General features: G+C 45.0%; 1 protein-coding gene across 1 annotated transcript in view; it reads right to left on the bottom strand.

Annotated features, from left to right (window-relative positions):
- Positions 1-19,682, bottom strand: part of RNF144B (ring finger protein 144B) — a 79,996-nt gene that overhangs the window by 29,762 nt on the left and 30,552 nt on the right. The window contains exon 3 of the mRNA XM_046006448.1: positions 8,011-8,115. Within this exon, the coding sequence (XP_045862404.1) occupies positions 8,011-8,115 (105 nt within the window). The remainder of the gene's footprint in view (positions 1-8,010; positions 8,116-19,682) is intronic.

The raw sequence follows: 19,682 nt of genomic DNA, 5'->3' as shown, positions 1-19,682 counted from the left end.
ATCAGACTTGCAAACTGATTGCAAAACTGAAACTCCAAGGAAAGAGATTATGAAGAGGTGTCTTGTGATATATCACTGTCTTCTCCCTGCCAACAAAGAAATTCCAAATCGTTCAAAATCATATCAGAATGTTCCTTTTTAACTTTTTTATTTTGAAATAATCTTAGACTGACGAAGTTAGGGAGAGTTCCAAAATCCCATTCCCTCCAACTTCTCCTAACGTTAACACCTTACATAACCATAGGTAAGAATTAAAGTAATGAAATTTACATTGATATAAAACAAACTATCTGTAAGCCTCAGTTCCTCAGTTTGTCTTTGCCTTTCATGACCTTGACCTTTCATGACTTTGAAGAGTCCAGGCTAGTTATGTCCTACAGTGTTCTCTGATTTGGGTTCTTCTGATGCTTTGATTAGGTTGAGCCTATGCAGTTTTGGCAAGAATATCACAGAAGTGATGTTAAGCCATTAAGGAAGTACATGAGGACACCCATCTCGTTACTGGTAATGATGACTTTTTAACTTGGTTACGGTGGTTTCCACCAGATTTCTCCACCCTTTGTAATCATCAAGTATCTTGTTCTTGTAGGAATGCATTTTGAGATTCTGCAAATATCCTGTTTCTCATCACACCTTTTCCCATTAATTGTTGTATCTATTGATAATTCTTGCCTATAACAGTCATTACTGTGATATTTGCTTAATGATTTTCTATTTCCATCATTCATTCTGTATTTGTTAATTAGGATTCTACTGTAAGAAAGAACTGTCCCTAGGGTGCCTAGGTGGCTCAGTCAATTAAGTATCTGCCTTAGCTCAGGGTATTAATTAGCCCAGGGTCCTGGGATCGAGTTCTGCACGGGCCTTCCTGCTCAGTGGGGAGTCTGCTTCTTCCTCCATCCTTCCCCCTGCTTGTGATCTCTCTCTCTCTCTCTCAAATAAATAAAATCTTAAAAAAAAAAGGCTGTCCCTTCTCCCCCATCTACTTATTATTCATTTATGTATTCAGGTCATTATGGACTACTGATATTTACTGCTTTCAGGGGATTCTAATCCACTAATAACCAGGTCCACATGCAAGCTGTAAAAACAAAAATTTCCAAGTATCTTCTCAACTATCAAGAGACCACTTCCCTCAGATCTAAAAAATTCTTATCTTGATTTAGAGTGATTGTTATTGCTATTTCCCCTTTGAAATTTATATTAATCTGCCTGTTACACAAAAATTTCTCTTTCCTTCAATCCAAGTATGAAAGACCACTTTTTCTCGTCCTCACTATTCTAGAAATTCTTTCCAAAAAGAAAGAAAATTTAATTCAAAGAGAAGATAAACTCAGTATACTTTTAACAGAATAAGAGCAGTAATACAGAACAATAAGAACAAAAAGCTACCAATTGCCCATAATCGCATTCTGGGTTGTATGAACCTGAGGATACTCACTAAACTACTTTACTGTAAGCCGTCGGTTCTCCATTCCACTCTAACCATAGCACAGGAGAACCAGGGCATTTAGAATATACATACGTGGGGTGCCTGAGTGGCTCAGTGGGTTAAAGCCTCTGCCTTCAGCTTAGGTCATGATCTCAGGGTCCTGAGATGGAGCCCCGCATCGGGCTCTCTACTCAGTGGGGAGCCTGCTTCCCTTCCTCCTCTCTCTCTGCCTGCCTCTCTGCCTACTTGTGATCTCTGTCTGTCAAATAAGTGAATAAAATCTTAAAAAAAAAAAAAAAATATATATATATATATATATACATACATACATGTGGGGAGCTGTAACTGTTACACGTGGTGGTTAATTAGATACATCTAACATTCACAACTGACAAGAAATGAAAAGTGAGGTATACTTTTGTTTCCTATATTAGCTATGATCATAATATCTGAACAGGGATCACCACCTACATTAACACTAGCCCTACAAAAACTAAAGAAGGAAATGGGGAGGGGGACGGCGGGGAGACAGTAGTACCTGTTTGCCAGAGAAGCATTTATGCTGAAATACTGACCTCATATATAAGTCTTACCTTATGTACAAAACACAATATGTATAGAAAGATTACTTTTTTAAAGATTTTATTTATTTATTTATTTGAGAGAAAGCAAGAGATGGAGGGGCAGCGGGAGAAGCAGACTCCCCGCTGAGCAGGGAGCCCACTGCAGGGCTCCATCCCAGGACCCTGAGATCATGACCTAAGCCGAAGGCAGATGCTTAACCAACTGAGTCACCCAGGTGCCTCCATATCAAAGATTATAATATATATTATATTTTAGTTGGGAAAATGAAATGGTTAAAACCCTGAAGTTAGGGATTGGCTTCATGCAAGTTCTACTCATCAAGGTCTAGACAGCCAGGAGAAAGAAAAAGGAGAAAGAAAATCCTAGTCTTCACTTGGGTTTGGCCCTTTAAACCATACTTCTGCTACTGCTGCTTTAAAACATTAAAGAGACAGACCAAACAAAGAATCCAAGAGATAGTATATTTGAAGATAGGAGTGACCACGAGGAACTCATTAGGGCACGGCAATTTGGGAGGTGCTATGACTTGCAAAAATACTGGAAAGAGAAATAGTCCTACCCGTATAGATAAACGCCTTATCACACTGATACAAAAACTACCCGGGTTTCCTGTCTCAACCCAGAAAATAAGAACTGTCCTTCCTAACATCCCCCATTCATCACTTGAGTGTACTGAACAAGCTCCCGTCTCCTTCTCTCCATACTAGATTTTGAAACCTGCTGGAAAAAAACAAGAGGGCATCACTGTCCAAGAGCCAGAAGGCAGGGCCCTCCTGGGAAGTGAGAAAGATGGCGGGAGCTGGAATGCCAGGGCGCGAATTGTTTTCACAGTTCCCTGAAGAAGGCAAGAAGGCTGCTTTCGCTGTTGCCTTTTCACCTGTTCTCCAGAACACCCTCCCACACCCTCTTCCGCCTTTCTCCCATGGCTCCTCCATGGGTAAAAGGGATTTGCCCATGTGCCCAAGCACGTGACACGTTCAACCCCCTGCTGCTTACTCTTCCTACACTTGCTTTTAGTTGAAGAAAAATCCTAGAGACAATTTTCCCCACTTGTATGCAGTTTTTTTTGTTGTTGTTGTTGATTTACAGCATAACAGTGTTCATTGTTTTGGCATCACACCCAGTGCTCCATGCAGTACGTGCCCTCCCTATTACCCACCGCCTGGTTCCTCTGCAGTTTTAAAGCAAAGCTGTAAATGCATTCCAAAGCAAAATTCCACGGGCACCCTACAAGTATCTATTGCCATTGGCAGAGCAGATTGCTTTCTCCTCCGCCACCCTGAGGTTCGACTCATAATCCCCCCAACACACATCACAGCCCAAGGTTATCACAGACATTCTCGGTCCCTTCCCGTCCAGATCCGTCAGCCACAACAACAGGAATCTGGCTGCCTGGCTGGGCATCCTTATCTTCCCTCTGTCCCGCCTCACGCTGGGATGATGGGGAGGAAGAGTGTGACAAGAGGACACAGCAAGTAGGGGCTGTGCAGAAGGATCATTTGCGGGGAGCACATGGCTCTCTAGAATTCTGGTAGCCTCTACCAAAGCCACCCGAATAAACGGGCAACAAGAGTCATATCTGTATTTATTCTGCAAATGTAGCTTCAAATTCCTTAGTGCTCCACTCCAGTCCTCCACGGCGCCCCACAGCCTGAACCTCCTCCTACAGAAATTCTGGAACCTCCATGCTTGGCACGAGCAGCTGCACGCATCCTTGTTGTGGGGCAGGTGGGGACCCTAGCCCAAGAAGCAGGCGGTCATGTCAATGCCCCAGGACTTGGAAGGGGACTTGGTCACTGAGCAGCTCTTCCCTGCCCTCCACTGCCAACTGGCAGAGGGAAGAAGTTGAATTTCTCAGGCCATGTAATGGTAGGTATGTGTTCACCACTCTAATTTTATAGGACCCCGACAAATGGCTCAGGTTTCCCCAGCGGGGCATGGTGTGCTACTTCCCTAACACAGGAAGGGCCCCAGTAGTCATCACCTTTTTAACAGGGCTACAAACTCCCAGGGCCTTGCCGGGAGTGACGCTATCAGAACAAACAGTCTTATCCATAGTGGGTGAGATTCCCACACCAGGTACCTGAGAAAAGCCCACCACCAGCTGACACTACCACACGATGCGGGGAGGCCCCGTTGGACTTTTCTGCTGTCCTCTTCCAGAAGCTAGCAGTACTTGGATCGGATATTAAATGCTTTGTTAATGAAGCCATTCCTGATGAACAAAAATTACAGGGCAAAGCCACCATTGATCCCAACTGGACACGGTAAGAAGGCAGGGGTCCCACCATGAGTGGGGCGGACGCACGGAACACGGGCAACAACGTGGGCTAGATCTACACCGGAAAGCATATGGGCAAAGAGTTTAAATGCCTGGTGTCCTCTGAAGATGAATGAAGAAATGTTCTACTTACATGCATTTTATAAGATAGTGGATGATGAAGAATCACATATTATAACATAAATAGCAGCAGCGCCAAGGGAACATGAGTCTCAACCAGAACTATTTTTAACATGTAAAGTTTATTTATGTGTTACCTGTATAATTAAATATTTTTTAAAAGGCAGAAGAAATAGCCATAGAGACAGAATCCAGTCAAGCGTAAGGCTTGACATGATGTGCTCAATCATATCTGCATTAAAAGCTACCTATTCTAGGGGCGCCTGGGTGGCTCGGTCAGTGTCTCTTGGTCTCAGCTCGGGTCTTGATCTCAGGGTCAAGAGTTCGAGCTCCACATTGGGCTTCATGAAAAAAAGAGAGAGAGAGAGAAAGAGAGAGTGAACTGCCTATCATAATAATAACCGTATACAAGGAAAGCTTGATGTAAGGGAAGCCAGAAAGGAAGATGGTATAGCCCAAGTTCATGTGTACATGGTATTTGCTTTGAAAGGAATGGTCCCATGTAAACTGGTAAAGCTACCGATATCTCTAACATAATGTTCTATTCACGTCTCCGTTCAAAATGAGAGACCGCTAACTCCCGCCAGCACAATGTTTTCCTCTGGGAACTGGGGGGAAGTGGCCCGCTGGTTAAGAACTCTGCCGACTGTACATTCATGCCCATCTTTAGTCAGCCTCTCGGCAGACCAGTGAGAACGGAACCGGCCCTTTAATGCCCTGGAGTGTCTTCTTACTCGCCTAATGGGAAACAGACTTTGAAGAATTGAAGACATACCATAGTTTAGTTCAGAAGATGTTTTTGTTCTGTTTTGTTTTGTTCTGTTTTTTTTCAAATACGCTTTGGTAACTTCTGAGAGACATTATGGGTTTGTTGGGTTTCCATACGGCCCAAACGTTAAACTGTTTTTCGAGTCAAACTGGGTACACGGAATGAGTACCGGGTAAGTGTGTTGAGAATGTGTATGATGGGGAAGGGGTAAGAAATGAGATGAGGGGGAGAACTGCAGGAGAATATGAAAAGAAAATTCTCTACTAAGAAAATCGGGAAAATTAAATTCTGTTCTGGAGAGCTGTGAGACAGGCTCTCCTCACCCACTGAACACATTAGCTCTAACATTTGACATCCGAATTGTCAATGGCTAGTGGTTCCCTCCGTTGAAAAGCCTACAACAACGCCATGCCATTGACCTTCCTGCAATGTCAGAGATGTCATAGTCGGTGCTGTCTAATCGGGCAGCCACGAGCCATATGTGGCTACAGGGCACTTAGAACATGATTAGAGCAACCACAGGAATGAATTTTTAATTTTATTTCATCTTAATTAATTTTTTTAAGATTTTATTTACTCATCTGACAGGGAGAGAGCACAAGCAGTGGAAGCAGCAGGCAGAGGCAGAGGGAGAAGCAGACTCCCCACTGAGCAGGGAGCCCGACGTGGGACTCAGCTCTCAGACGGTGAGATGATGACCTGAGCCAAAGGCAGACAGTCAAGCGACTGAGCCACCCAGCACCCCTAATCTTAATTAATTTAAATGTAAATAGCCACACGTAGCAAGTGGCTACTGGATTGGACAGTGCAAGGTCTAGGATAGAGACCTGTAGTTAATTTCACTCATCATCCCGTTAATGTCACTCTGCTGGACCAGAAACTCCATGAGGCTAGCACTGGGCCGATCTTATTTGCCTCTGTATCCTGGAACAGGGCCTGGCAGATTGTGCACTCTTGATAAAAACCACAGACTGATCAGATTTTCACAGAGGCAAATCAAAAAGGAAGCACCTTTCCTAGAAGGATTATGCATCAAAAGATGCTCGTGAACACCCGAGTCTTACTTTATTTTTTTTAAGATTTTATTTATTTATTTGACAGAAAAATCACAAGTAGGCAGAGGTGAGCAGAGAGAGAGGAGGAAGCAGGCTCCCTGCTGAGCAGAGAGCCCAATGCGGGGCTCGATCCCAGGACCCTGAGATCATGACCTGAGCCAAAGGCAGATGCTTTAACCCACTAAGCCACCCAGGCGCCTCCGAGTCTTACTTTAAAACCCACTGCCAAATTGTCTAGCTAAGCCAGTCTTTCCCCACTTTAATTTCCTTCTATACTTTTCTCACACAAAAGAAAGCAGTATTTCTCAACACAGGATGACATAATCAATATTTTTTTATTAAAAAACATTCCATTATTTCATGATTTTCCTAAAACAATACACTTCTAAACCATTATATATTCCTTTTATCCTTCCCTAGAAAACACTTCAAGCTCACTTGTAACCCCTAGCTGATATTCCATGAACTGAACAGGAGACACCTGGAGGCAGATTGGTTAAAAATGGTCTACAAACATCTTTCTGCCTGCTCTGCTTACAAAACAGAGGACGTGCTTTACAAACAAAGCGTATCAACACACACATCCCCACCTACACATACATATGTATATATATCCTCGCACACACGCACGCACACTACTGAGTCTCCAATTATCTGGTCCTTTATTACGCAATCTACCTACCACCTTCTACTCTTAAAGCCATGTGGTTATGGAGGTCAGAAAGAACGGGATTAGAATTGTAGCTCTTCTGGGCTTTAGATATGCACTCTTGGGCACATTACTTAATCCCCCTGTGCCTCCCTTTCTAAGTCTGTTGAAGGGACTGGATGGTTCACCAGCTATGAAAGCATCTCGAAGACCCCCTAGCGCACAGCAGGTGAGCTGTGTTTGCTGAACGAGTAACTTACTTCCTCTGTTTCATGGGACCTCTTTCCATTCTAACCATCAAGCCAAAGCAAAGAAGCAAAAGGAGCAATGCTTACAATCTTCCCAAAGATGGGTTAGCATGGGTTATTTCCTGATTTAAAGTAAGCAGGACCTGGGACGCCTGGATGGCTCAGTCAGCTAAGCATCTGCCTTCGGCTCAGGTCATGATCCCAGGGTCCTGGGACCGAGCCTCGTGTCAGGCTCCTGGTTCAGTGGGGAGTCTCCCTCTCCCTGTGCCCCCCACTCATGCTTTCTATCTCAAATAAATAAACAAAATCTTAAAAAAAAAAAAAAAAAAAAAGCAGATTCAGGGGCAAGGCTCCTGATCGGGGATTGAAGAAACAAAGGAAAATGGTATGTCACAATCTTAAGGAAATGGGAGAAGAACTCATTCAAAAAAGACATTTCTGACATCTGATAAAGATCCAACCAGAGGCCTGTGGAAGTGATTCGACTCCATCTTTCTCTGTAGAACCACAATAGTTTATATTGTCTATAACTGGTTAAAATCCGTTGTCCGTTTATCTTTAAAGTATTAGAGATCACAAGACCTCTCGTTCTTCTGCCTCCAAACCGCACATCTGGTAAACCTGAGTCCTAGCGCCTTTGACTCTTGGAGAGTTTCTTCAACACGCAGACAGCACTTATCAACGGAACTGAGGTAAGCAACAGCTTCAACAGTCTGTATGAAGTATCCATAGGTACGCAGCAACAAAGGACTCCTTTAAAGAGGTAGCCTCTGCATTTCGATTCTAGACCCCCTGGCAGGGAAGTACATAGTGAGGATCCCAGGGAATAACATCAACAGGCAAGAGGGAAGGTCATGGGACTCGAGCATACCTCCAGCTCCTGCAGGGTCCCGTGGTTCAGGCACACCGTGTCAGGGCAAGCGACGGGAGACCCACAGCCTTCTCGGATTGCCAGCTGCACATACTGCTGCAAGCACTAGAAGGAAAGAAGGAAAAAGACCGTCACCCGTTGCCTCACGGGAGCACAAACATTACACACCACCGTTGCCTCCCCTTCCTTCAACGGCAGTCCTGGGCTCTTGTGCTTGGGGAAACGGGGGGAGACCAGAGTTATCACAAGTGTGAGCACTAAGACCCATCACTTGGGAAAGAAAGCAAGACGGGTGATTAATTACATATGACCTCATCCTAAGAATGTGGGTTTATGCAAGGCAACAGGTCAAATTCCCATATGCTCACACTTTTTATCCACCATGGATACGGGAAAGAAGAAACCCTCGTTTGCCCTGATGGCAAATGCCTTCTTTGCTTTCTCTTTTTTTTTTTAACTTATGTGACTTCCCAGTTCCATTTTTACCTAGTGGTCCTGTCCCTCAAAGTTTGCCCCAAAGTAGAACTCTGTGACTCTCGTGCTGATTTAGCCAAACAGAATCAAAATACAGTTGACTCTTGAACAACATGGGTTTGAACTGTGTGGGTCCACTGATATGCACATTTTTTTTAATAAATACAGTGTTATAAGTAAATTTTCTTTTATGATTTTCTTAACATTTTCTACAGCTTCCTTTATTGTAAGAATACAGTATATAATACATATACAGAATATGTATTAGTCAACTGTTTATGTTATCAGTAAGGCTTCTGGTCAACAGTAGGCTATGAATAGTTAAGTTTTGGCTCAGTTGGTTAAGCGTCTGCCTTCCGCTCAGGTCGTGACTCCGGAGTCCCAGGATCGAGCCCTGAGTTGGGTTCCCTGTTCAGCAGGGAGTCTGCTTCTCCCTTTCCCTCTGTTCCTCCCCCTGCCCCCATGCTCTCTCTTGCTCACTCACTCTCTCAAATAAATAAAATCTTTAAAAAAAAAAAAAGAAAGAAATCCAGAAGTTGACTCCTCAGTTTCTACTAATTTGCTCATAATTGGAGCTCTTTTCTGTATGCGTGATGAAAACAAGTCAAGAACACATGTTTGAGGACACCCCAAAAATACATAAGCCGGTCAATGAACAAACAACCCTTATAAAGTTATGATTATTTACAATTGGGTTCAGATTTTCCAAATTTCTGCATTTACATATCAACCTGCTACATTAATAATATTGCTGTTGCACCAACCTTTTATAAAAGCTTAACTATTGAATAAATTCTATAGTCAGAATACAGACACCATAATCGTGAACCTATTTCTTTGTTCTTTGTTTTTTTGTTTGTTTGTTTGTTTTTTTTTGAAGATTTTATTTATTTATTTGAGAGAAGAGACAGCAACCATGAGCGGGAGTAGTACAGAGGGAGAAGCAGACTCCCCACTGAGCAGGAAGCTGGATGCAGGGCTCGATCCTGGGACCCTGAGATCCTGATCTGAGCTGAAGACAGATGCTTAATGACTGAGCCACCCAGGTGCCCTCATCTTTATTATTTTTCCCCGTCTGAAAATAAAACTAATGTCACAATGGCATTATTTCAGGAAACTAATCCTGTATTTAGCTGATCGAAATTACTGTTACAATGGACTCCAGAAGCAATGACTAGAGCAAAGCATTTAAACCAGATTTGCATTTCTTCACGTGCTTAACAATTCCTTCTTCAAGGAGTCCATTTTCCCCCATGCCATTCATCACCATTCATCATCAAAAAATGAGAAAGTAACCCAAATACCCAAAACGAAGAACACGTAAATAAATGATGCTCAATTCATACAACGACTTGCCGAGGAATCATGAAAAATATTTTCAAATGATATTTAAACACATGGGGAAAGTGCTTCTGGGTCCGTATGGAGAATAAAAGGTATCCGGGAACAGGGCTCCTCTCCCAGAACGCTTCCTACAGTCGACTGCACTCTGGGTGCTGTATTTTAGCTCTTATTTTCTTGTTTGAGAGAAGGGTGAACAATCACTTGCTCCAGGAGTTTCAGCGCCAGACATGGTCTCCTGCGCTAAGAATGGAAAGCAGGAGAGAGCCACATCAGGAAATGTGGGGAAGAATTTCCGCACAGACGCAACACTCGAGAGGACCAGCAGAGCTGGCTCATAGAAAGGAGTGTCACACCCAGGGACAAATGAAAAAATGATGTGAAGGCTTGTCCACCCGGCTCTGTCCTGAGGAGCTCTTGGCCCTCTGGCCAGCACACAGATACCAGTGTGACCATTTGGTCTCCCCAGCTGCCACTTGAAATTTAAGCAGAAAGACTCTAAAAATGTATGGTCTCCAGGTTCAAGGGAAAAGTATCCAGGAAAACAAAGTGAACCGAGCAACGAACATCTATCAGAATATCTGGGCTCTGGCCATGGAGCCACGCTAGCAGGCGATGACGGGAAAGTGACTTAGACTGTGCCCCAGACCGGCTTCCCTTCACTGAAACACCAGAAATGATAACATCTGTTGGGGCTCCTGCGGGGCTCAGTGGGTTAAGCCTCTGCCTTTGGCTCAGGTCATGATCTCAGGGTCCTGGGATCGAGCCCCACATCGGGCTCTCTGCTCAGTGGGGAGCCTGCTTCCCCCCCCCTCTCTCTCTCTCTCTGCCTCTCTACCTACTTGTGATCTCTGTCAAATAATAAAACCTTTTTAAAAAAATGATAATATCGGTTATGGTTACCTCAAAGGATTCAAAACACACGCACACACAAAACACAAACCTGAAATTCTGTATACGGGAACCCTTTGAAAAAGTCACAGACTGCAGAATTATTTCTACTCCGCTTTGTGTGATCTTAGACTTTCTATCAAGAACTTTGTGGGGAAATGTTAATCCTCTGACCTTCTGAGATTATCCTTTCTCCACCCCCTTCTGAGAACCAGTAAAGCTGCTGTGGTCCAGAAGCATCATAAACAGGACAGGTATTTGCAACAGAAGAGCACACACACCTCCATTCAAGCCTCCCTTTAGAACGATTTACATCTCTAGAAAAAGCTTACGGTCAAATAAAAACCAAAAAGAAAGACTGTGTGAGTCTTTACAAAAGACTCAGAAAAAAAAATTATTTCAACTTCTTTTGCAAACTTGAAAAGTTGAAATCTAAGCTTTCCCAAGAGTTTATCATAGATGTTCAGACTTTATTTACTTGTCAGAGAGAGAGAGCATGAGCAGGGGGAGCAGCAGGCAGGAGATGCAGGCTTCGCACTGCGCAAGGAGCCTGATGGGGGACTTGATCCCAGGACCCTGGAATCACGACCTGAGGCAGAGTCAGCTGCTTAACACGGAGCCACACAAGGGCCTCTGCTCTCTTTGTTAATGTAATGTTCTCAGGTGCTGCATCTGAGACGTGTGACATCAATAAATTCTGAAGCTGCCAAGAAGGCCTCTCCTGACCACAATATTACGTGACACATGGTTTTAGGAGAGAAGTTAGAGCTGCATACACAGACTACGGGGCGGGTGGGGGGGTGGTGCGTGTGTGTGTGTGTGATAATTCTAAGAAACACTGGTTCAAGATAGAGATGCACGGGTGACCGAGTATGGGCAGAGCTGGACACTTGCTGCTCCAGCCCTGTGAGTGTGCATTTCTAGTCGGAGGCCACAAGGAACAACAACCAGCCCTGGCTATTTCTTTTCTTTTTTTAAGATTTTATTTATTTATTTGACAGAGAGAGATCACAAGTAGGCAGAGAGGCAGGCAGAGAGAGTGAGAGGAAGCAGGCTCCCTGCCGAGCAGTGAGCCCGATGCGGGGCTCGATCCCAGGACCCTGAGATCATGACCTGAGCCGAAGGCAGCGGCTTAAACCACTGAGCCACCCAGGCGCCCCAACCCTGGCTATTTCTGCTTGTTGAATTTTCAAGACCATTTTGTTTGTTCTACATCTCCCATCGGCTTTCACGAAGAATGTAATCTCAAGCCCTCCATCTCTTCCCCAGCACTTCCGGCTGAAGCAGAAGAGAAGCAAAAGCATTCATAGGAACGCCCTGGCAAACCAAACCTAGGTAGACGGTTAACAATTCTGGAAGAAAACGGCATCTAGACTGTAAATAAAAACAGAAAGGGGGGCGCCTGGGTGGCTCAGTGTTTAACCCTCTGTCTTCGGCTCAGGTCATGATCCCAGGGTCCTGGGATCGAGCCCCGCATTGGGCTCTCTGCTTAGCGGAGAGCCTGCTTCCTCCTCTCTCTCTCTCTGCCTGCCTCTCTGCCTACCTGTAATCTCTATCTGTCAAATAAATAAATCTTTAAAAAAAAAAACCAGAAAGGGAAAAAAAAACTACCATCACTTCATCACATTAGAAAACCTGCACTCCAGGCAGACCCTCTCTGCTCTGCTGTCCCGCCCGCCACTCCCTTGCCGCATATTTGGTAAATGCCTACCTCCTCTCTTCCGCTCTGGGTGAGTTCTTTCACCCTATCCGGTCACCCCACATTTGCTGGCCGTGCCAGGGCCTGGCCTCCTCCCAGATTCTCCGGGAATCTTCTGGGACTTTCCCTGGGCACACCAGACGCACTCCAGTGCTCCGTGGGGGATCTGAGGACCTCGGGCCAAGGTGACTCCTGGGTGAGGCTTTGCCCTCGGCAGGAGGGTGAGGGAGTCCCCCTCTGGCCCCCCGGAGAAATCCCCCACTCCCTTCCCTTGCATGCTCCGCCCTTGGCCGTGACCGTCTAACCCTAGTACTTCCCAGGCAACTGAAGGTCTCTGGCCAGGGCGGCTCCCCGGTGTGGTCTGAAGGTCAGACTGTGAAGGACACCCTCTCTCTGCTCTCCCACCGCCCCTCCCTGAGATCCCCAGCCTGCGGTTCAGCGGGCAGTGGCAGCTCACCTGAGGCATCTCTGCACGTGAGGACTCAGCGGCTCTCAGCCCCCGTGCTTCTTTCGGGGCCCCCACTCTCTCCCCTCTTCCCATGGGTCTGGCCACCATCCTGATCTGCAGGCAGAATACCGCTCCTGCACGTCGGCGTGAATCCAACCATCCCACTGAAGGATGACGAGGCAACGAGGACGCCAGCCCCTGCCCTTGGCAGAGGGTCCCTCACACTGTGCCCCGTGGACCCCGCCACCACGCAGTTTCACTTAAATCTCCTACCAGCGCGTGAGTCTAATACCAAGCTCTGCTCTGTAACTGCACAGACTCCCCGATGGGCCAACAGGTTTGAGTGGGGACAGGGTGTCCGCCCCCTACTGAAGACGACGCCTGCGTACAAATGCCATAGGTGTGTCATTGCCGGTCTGTCCGTGGGGAACGTAGGGGCTGCTTTGAGGCAACAGGCTTGAGCGGTGGAAACCAAAGTAAGGGGAAAGGGCCCACGGTGACCACCGGGCTGAATGCAAACAGCCCGTTAAGGCTCCTTAAGGGACACACTTCAAAATAGCCATAGGCTCTACCTGACCAGTGGCTACTGACAACAGGGCGCAGGGACCAAAAAAGTAAGATTCAATATGTTCTCATAGCTTCCCACTTCCCCCTTCACTAGAGCCCCCCACACTGTCTCCTGACAGTCTCTCCTTTGCTGTCCTGCCCGCCACTCCCTTGCAATATAGTCAATAAACGTCTATCTCCTTAAAAAACAAAATTACATTCCATTAAATATTAGCATTAAACAGCTGCCTAAATATCCAATTTTCATAACAGCTAACGAATTCTAAGGGAAGTACTCTAAACAGAAGTTTTTGAAAATCCCGATGACCCAAAAAAGAGAGTTTTTCCCTTTTAAATGTCAACATACCACTTAATCTATATGAACATAGGAACATTTTTAGGCCACAAAGCATCATGTATAATAAGGATTTTTCTCTCCCCCAAATCCTGTCCTCATCCTGCATTTATTTATTTTCTTTCTTTCTTTCTTCCTTAGAGAGAGAGAGAGAAATTACAAGCAGGCAGAACAGCAGGTGGGGGGGGTGGAGGGGAAGCAGGCTCCTCGTGGAGCAGAGAGCCCTATGTGGGACTCGATCCCAGGACCCTGAGATCATGACCTGAGCTGAAGGCAAAGGCTTAACCCACTGAGCCACCCATGCACCTCTCGCCCTGCATTTTCTATCTCTGTGAATAGGACATTTCCATCCACCTGGCTGCACAACCCAGAAATGTATGGATCATCTAGGACACCACTTTCTCATACCCTGTATCCAATAAACACTTACTGGGTAGTCTTCCCCCAGCCGTCTAACCAAGCCCTCGCTACTTAACAGAGCCTTTGAATCCACCCTCCCCCACATCCAGCTTCCCCATCTCAGTAAATGGAACCAATTACCCAGTTACTCGGCCAAAACAAAAACCGACATCCTTGATTCCCCTTTTCCTCAAACTCTACAACCAAAACATGTCCCCACACTAAACGTTTCTCATCACTCCTGCTACAAACTCAAGTCCCCGTCACCCCCTCCAGAGACCTCTGCAATAGCTTTCTTGATGGTCTCTACTCTATCCAGTAGTCAAGGCACTCTTCATACATCTTTCTAAAATACAAATCCCATTTTATTCTCCTGCCCCAAACCCTCCAATGAAGGCGCGATCTCATGTAGACGGCCTCGCCAACTCCTTATCACGGCTCAGTGGTCCTACTTGTTCTGACTCCTGGCTTCTGCTCTGAGCTCCTTTCTACCACACTCCCCCTCTACTCCGGGGCTATGAACCTGCTCGCTGTCTCCTCTATGTATCACGCTTGCTCCCGAATAAGGCCTTCTTTCTCGGTTGGTGCCCTTTCCTCCCCCCGGAATGTCCTTCCTCCCAGAGGGCCCGAGCTCACATCATGGAGGGCTCTCCTCTGTGTCACGTCTGCAGACAGGCCTTCCCCGGCTAAAAAGGCCAACCTTCCCTCCCCTGTCAGGCCCCCTTACCCTGCTTTATATTTCTTCGTAGCACTTTCTATTATCTAATGTTATTTACTTGCGTATTATCTTGTTGCCCCACTAGACATTCAGCTATTAGTACAGAGACGTGGTCTTATTCTCTGATGGAGTCCAGAAAAACATGTAGAAGGTACTGCAAAACACATTACTGGGTGACTTAATAAATTCCAAAGTCCTATCCATCCCATGTCCGCAGTGCTGATTAGGCCCGTTCACCTCTATCCGTCTCCTCTGCCCCTCTCTTAGATCACTTTCCATTTCCTCTTACCCGGGCTTCTGCCTTGGTCCCTTCACTAATCTTCCTGTACCTGTTTTTGCCTCTTTCTAACTAATTCTCCACACCGCTGGAAGAAGGAACTTCAATAAAAGCTAAAAATCTGATCCCTTCTGCCGTCGGCTTAAAACCCTTCCAAGACTGTAACACTCTTTACGTCTCCTTTAAGCACTTTTACAACTAGGACTTTAAAATTAGGTGGATACAGGGGCGCCTGGGTTTTTTGGTTGATTAAGCATCTGACTCTTGATTTCAGCTCAGGTCATGATCTCAGGGTCTCGGGGAACAAGTGAGCCTCATGTCGGGCTCCATGGTGGGTGTGGAGCCTGTTTAAGGTTCTCTCTCTTCAGGGCGCCTGGGTGGCTCAGTCGTTAAGCGTCTGCCTTAGGCTCAGGTCACCATCTCAGGACTCTGGGATGGAGCCCCACATGGGGGTCCCCGTTCAGCGGGGAGTCTGCTTCTCCCTCTCTGACTCCCCCTGCTGGTGTTCCCTTTCCTCTGTCTCTCTCTCTCTGTCAAATAAATAAATACAATCTTTAAAAAACAATTTTAAAAAAAGATTCTCTCTCTCCCTCTGCCCCTCCTCAGATCTCGAGGGTGCACGTGCACTCTCGCTCTCTCGCTGTAGAATTAGGTGTATATAATTATGTAACCCCCACCAAAGCCTCACTCTCTACACTCAGTCCGCCTGCCCACGTTACCAGAAATTTCAACCTTTAGATTTTGATTAAAACCTTGTCTCTAGAATAATCTGTCACCATTTGCCAATGATTAGGACAGGATGATAGTCAGATGAGGCAGTAGCTTCCTGGCAGAGAGCAGAGCCTTGAAGAAAAGGACAGGAGACAGGTATGTTTCTATGGACAAGAAACACTGGAAACTATGGGACACTAATGGGAAAGGCTGCCGTGATACTCTGATTTGTAATAAGAAATAAAAATACATTCTTCTTATTTCCAGCACAGAGCTTCTAAAACCCTTGCAATTTCCTAACTGATGATAAAGATAACAGTGCCTTTTGTTACGTTAAGGAGGAGACTTTGGGAATACTCCTAGGTCACGTGGGGGACGGTTACCAGAGGTACCAACTCTGCCGGGAGAGCTGGAACTTTTAGCCTTACCCATTGGCCTCCAGGGAGCAGAGAGAGCCTGGACGTTATATCAGGGGCCACTAGTGACTGACTCACTCATACCTACGGAATGAAACCTCCATAAAAAAACGAAAGTCTGAGTTTAGAGTGCTTACTGGTTGGTGAACACATGGAGATTTGGTAAGAGTGTTATACTCTGGAGGACTTGGAAGACCCATGCTCTTTCCCCACACCTTGTCCTATGCATGTCTTCCCTCTGGCTGTTCCTGAGTTACAGCATTTTATAATAAAGCAATAATCTAGTAAGTAAAATACTTCTCTGAGTTCTCAGAGCTGCTCTAACGCGGTAACTGAAGCCAAGGAGGAGGTCATGGGAACGTATGATTTACAGCCCACTGATCAAAAGTGCAGTTAACAACCTGGGCTTGTGACTGGCTTGCAAATTTGGAAGACTTCTTTGATCCAGACTTGTTTGGATAAATGTCTATTCCAATCCTTTGCCCATTTTTAATTGAGTAATTTGTGTTTTTATCATTGAGTTATAGGACTTCTTTGTACATTCCGCAGGTGTCCTGTAACAGATATTATTTGCAAATATTTTATCCCATTCCATGAGTTTTTTCACTTTCCTGAGGAGGTCTATCCTAAAGGTTTTTCATTTTGAGGAGGTCTAATTTTTTTTCTTCTGTTTGTGTTTTGCCGAATCCGAGGTCATGAAATTTTTTTCTATTTCCCATATTTTCTTCAAAGAGTTTTGCAGGGTGAGCTCTGACAGGCAGAAGCCTTTTGAGTTAATGTTCATCCACGGTATGAGGAAACAATCCAACTTCATTCTTTTGCAAATGGTATCCAGGGGTCCCAGCACTATTTATTGAAAAACTATTCTTTCCCCCTTTGAACTGCCTTGGCACCCCTGATGGAAATCAACTGACAATGAACATGAGAATTTCTTTCTGGAACTGTCATTTCTATTCTCTTGAGCTAACTGTCTATCCTTTTGACAGTGTGACATAGTCTTACTATGGCACTATTGGAAGTTTGAAGACCAGAGGCGAGTTCTCCAACTTTGTTCTTCTTTTACAAGGTGGTTTGGGCTATCCAGTTTTCCTCAATTTCCCATATGAATTTTAGGATAAGCTTGTCAATTTGTGCCAAGAAGGTGTCTGGCATGTTGATAGGATTTATGTCTGTAGGTCTATTTTCTGGCCATCCTACCGTATGAGCATCCCTTGCGCTTTGTCCTTACAGAGAGGACATTTTTACAAACGGAAGGTTTGGGGCAACCTTACATCCAGCCAGTCGATCGGCACCAAGTTTCCGACAGCATTTGCTCACTTCATGTCTCTGTGTCATACCGTGGTAATTCTCGCCGTGTTTCAAATCTTTTCATTAGATATTATATGTGTTGCAATGATCTGTTGATCATTGTGACTCATGGAAAGCTCAGAGGATGGTTAGCATTTTTTAGCAATAAAAAATTTTGTAATTAAACAGTGTGCATAGTTTTTTGGGACATAAGTCTACTGCATACCTAAAAGGCTATCGTATTAGAATAGTGTAAACACAAATTTTATATGCACTGGGAAATGAGAGAATTCGTTCAGCTTGCTTTATTGTGATATTTGCTTTATTGAGTTAAATCTGGAACCGAATTCCCAATATCTCCTCAGTGTGCCTATACTGATCCATGAATAGCAAGTGTCTTTCTATTTAGTCTTCTTGAATTTCTTTCAACAATGTTCTGTAGTTTTCGGAGTATAAGTTTTGTGCTTCTTTTGTTAAATTCATTCCTGAATATTTTATTCCTTTTGAAATTATTGCTAATAATTGTTGTTTTAAAGCACCATTATCAAATTTTCCTTTGCTAGTGTATAGAAGTACAATTAATTTCTATATACTGATGTTGCATTCTGTAGTCCTGTTAAGCGGCATCAGTGTTTTTAAACTCTGTGATTCCAGGGGTGTCTGGGTGGCTCAGTGGGTTAAAGCCTCTGCCTTCAGCTCAGGTCATGATCGCAGGGTCCTGGGATCAAGCCCCACATTGGGCTCTCTGCTTGGCAGGGAGCCTGGTTCCTCCTCTCTCTCTCTGTCTCTCTGTCTGTCTCTCTGCTTACTTGTGATCTCTGTCTGCCAAATAAATAAATAAAATCTTTAAAAAAATTAAATTAAAAAAAAAAAAAAACTCTGTGATTCCAATCTGCAACCAAGTCCAAGAACCTCTAGTTCAATACAATCCATGCCCTCAAGTCTCATCAAGGAAGATCCGTCCACCATCACTGCCTTAAGTTACTCTGTAATACTCAGAAGTATGAGCTCCACAGGAAGAAAGGACTCCTTTCTTTTTTTTTTTTTTAATGCTACCATTCACTCATGACAGCCTTATTTTTTTTTTAAGATTTTATTTATTTATTTGACAGAGAGAGTGAGATCACAAGTAGATGGAGAGGCAGGCAGAGAGAGGGGAGAAGCAGGCTCCCTGCTAAGCAGAAAGCCCAACACGGGGCTCGATCCCAGGACCCTGAGATCATGATCTGAGCCCAAGGCAGCGGCTTAACCCACTGAGCCACCCAGGTGCCCCAGGAAGGACTCCTTTCTAACCAACATCTTCACAGAGAATGCATGCATTTAGCTAGTTGCAGAAGAAACAGTAAAGGAAACCTAAGAAGGAAGTTTAATACGTAAAAGTGAAAGCTCTGAATGAGATCCTTTAAATACTTAACCCCAAAGAGTGCTGCTACTGTTTTTAGAAAAGGGAACCAAGATCTGCCTTGTAAGTTTGAGAGCAGTCATTCGATATGGGAGATTAAATCTGGCCCCTGATCGAAAGTACCTCCAGTTCCCACCAAGCAAGAGAGATCAAAAGCTTCTATCTTGATCATGATCAGGTGATCATGAAACACCTACATTAAGAAACTCAGTGACGTATGTAATAGCTCTGAAGAGCTCTGAAGCTCTGAAGAGAAACCCACTGCAACTGCTGCAGAGGGATCCAGTCCTCACCGCAAAGGGAGTCAATCCAGCTGGACTGGGAGCCCTTTTCAATCAGAGCAGGGAGCAGGCAGCGGCCATGAGCCTGGGAAGGATCTGCTTTCAACACCCGTAATTCAAGAACTCTCCCACTGACCTTTCGGAGGCTCTCCCTTTTATCCCAGCAGGGCTGCCTTTCTTAACAGAGGGGGCCCCAGTTCTCAGGCTAGTTCCAAAGAGAACCTTGTGTGCCTGGTGCTTACAACACAGTATACCCAGAAAAGCAACCGATGGTTCTAAGAGAAAGAAAATAAGGCTTGCCAAGTTTACATCCTTCCATTTCCTCCAAAGAAACCTTAGACCTCAGAACTGCCAGCCCTCAGCTGGCCCCAAGGCCCTAGCCAACAGGCCCAGGACAGGCAGTGAGAATAAGCACAGCCCAGATTAA

Source organism: Meles meles, chromosome 5, assembly GCF_922984935.1.
Source record: "Meles meles chromosome 5, mMelMel3.1 paternal haplotype, whole genome shotgun sequence".
NCBI lineage: Eukaryota > Metazoa > Chordata > Mammalia > Carnivora > Mustelidae > Meles > Meles meles.
Note: the sequence above shows the minus strand (reverse complement) of the source record. Positions and strands in the feature narration are given on the sequence as shown.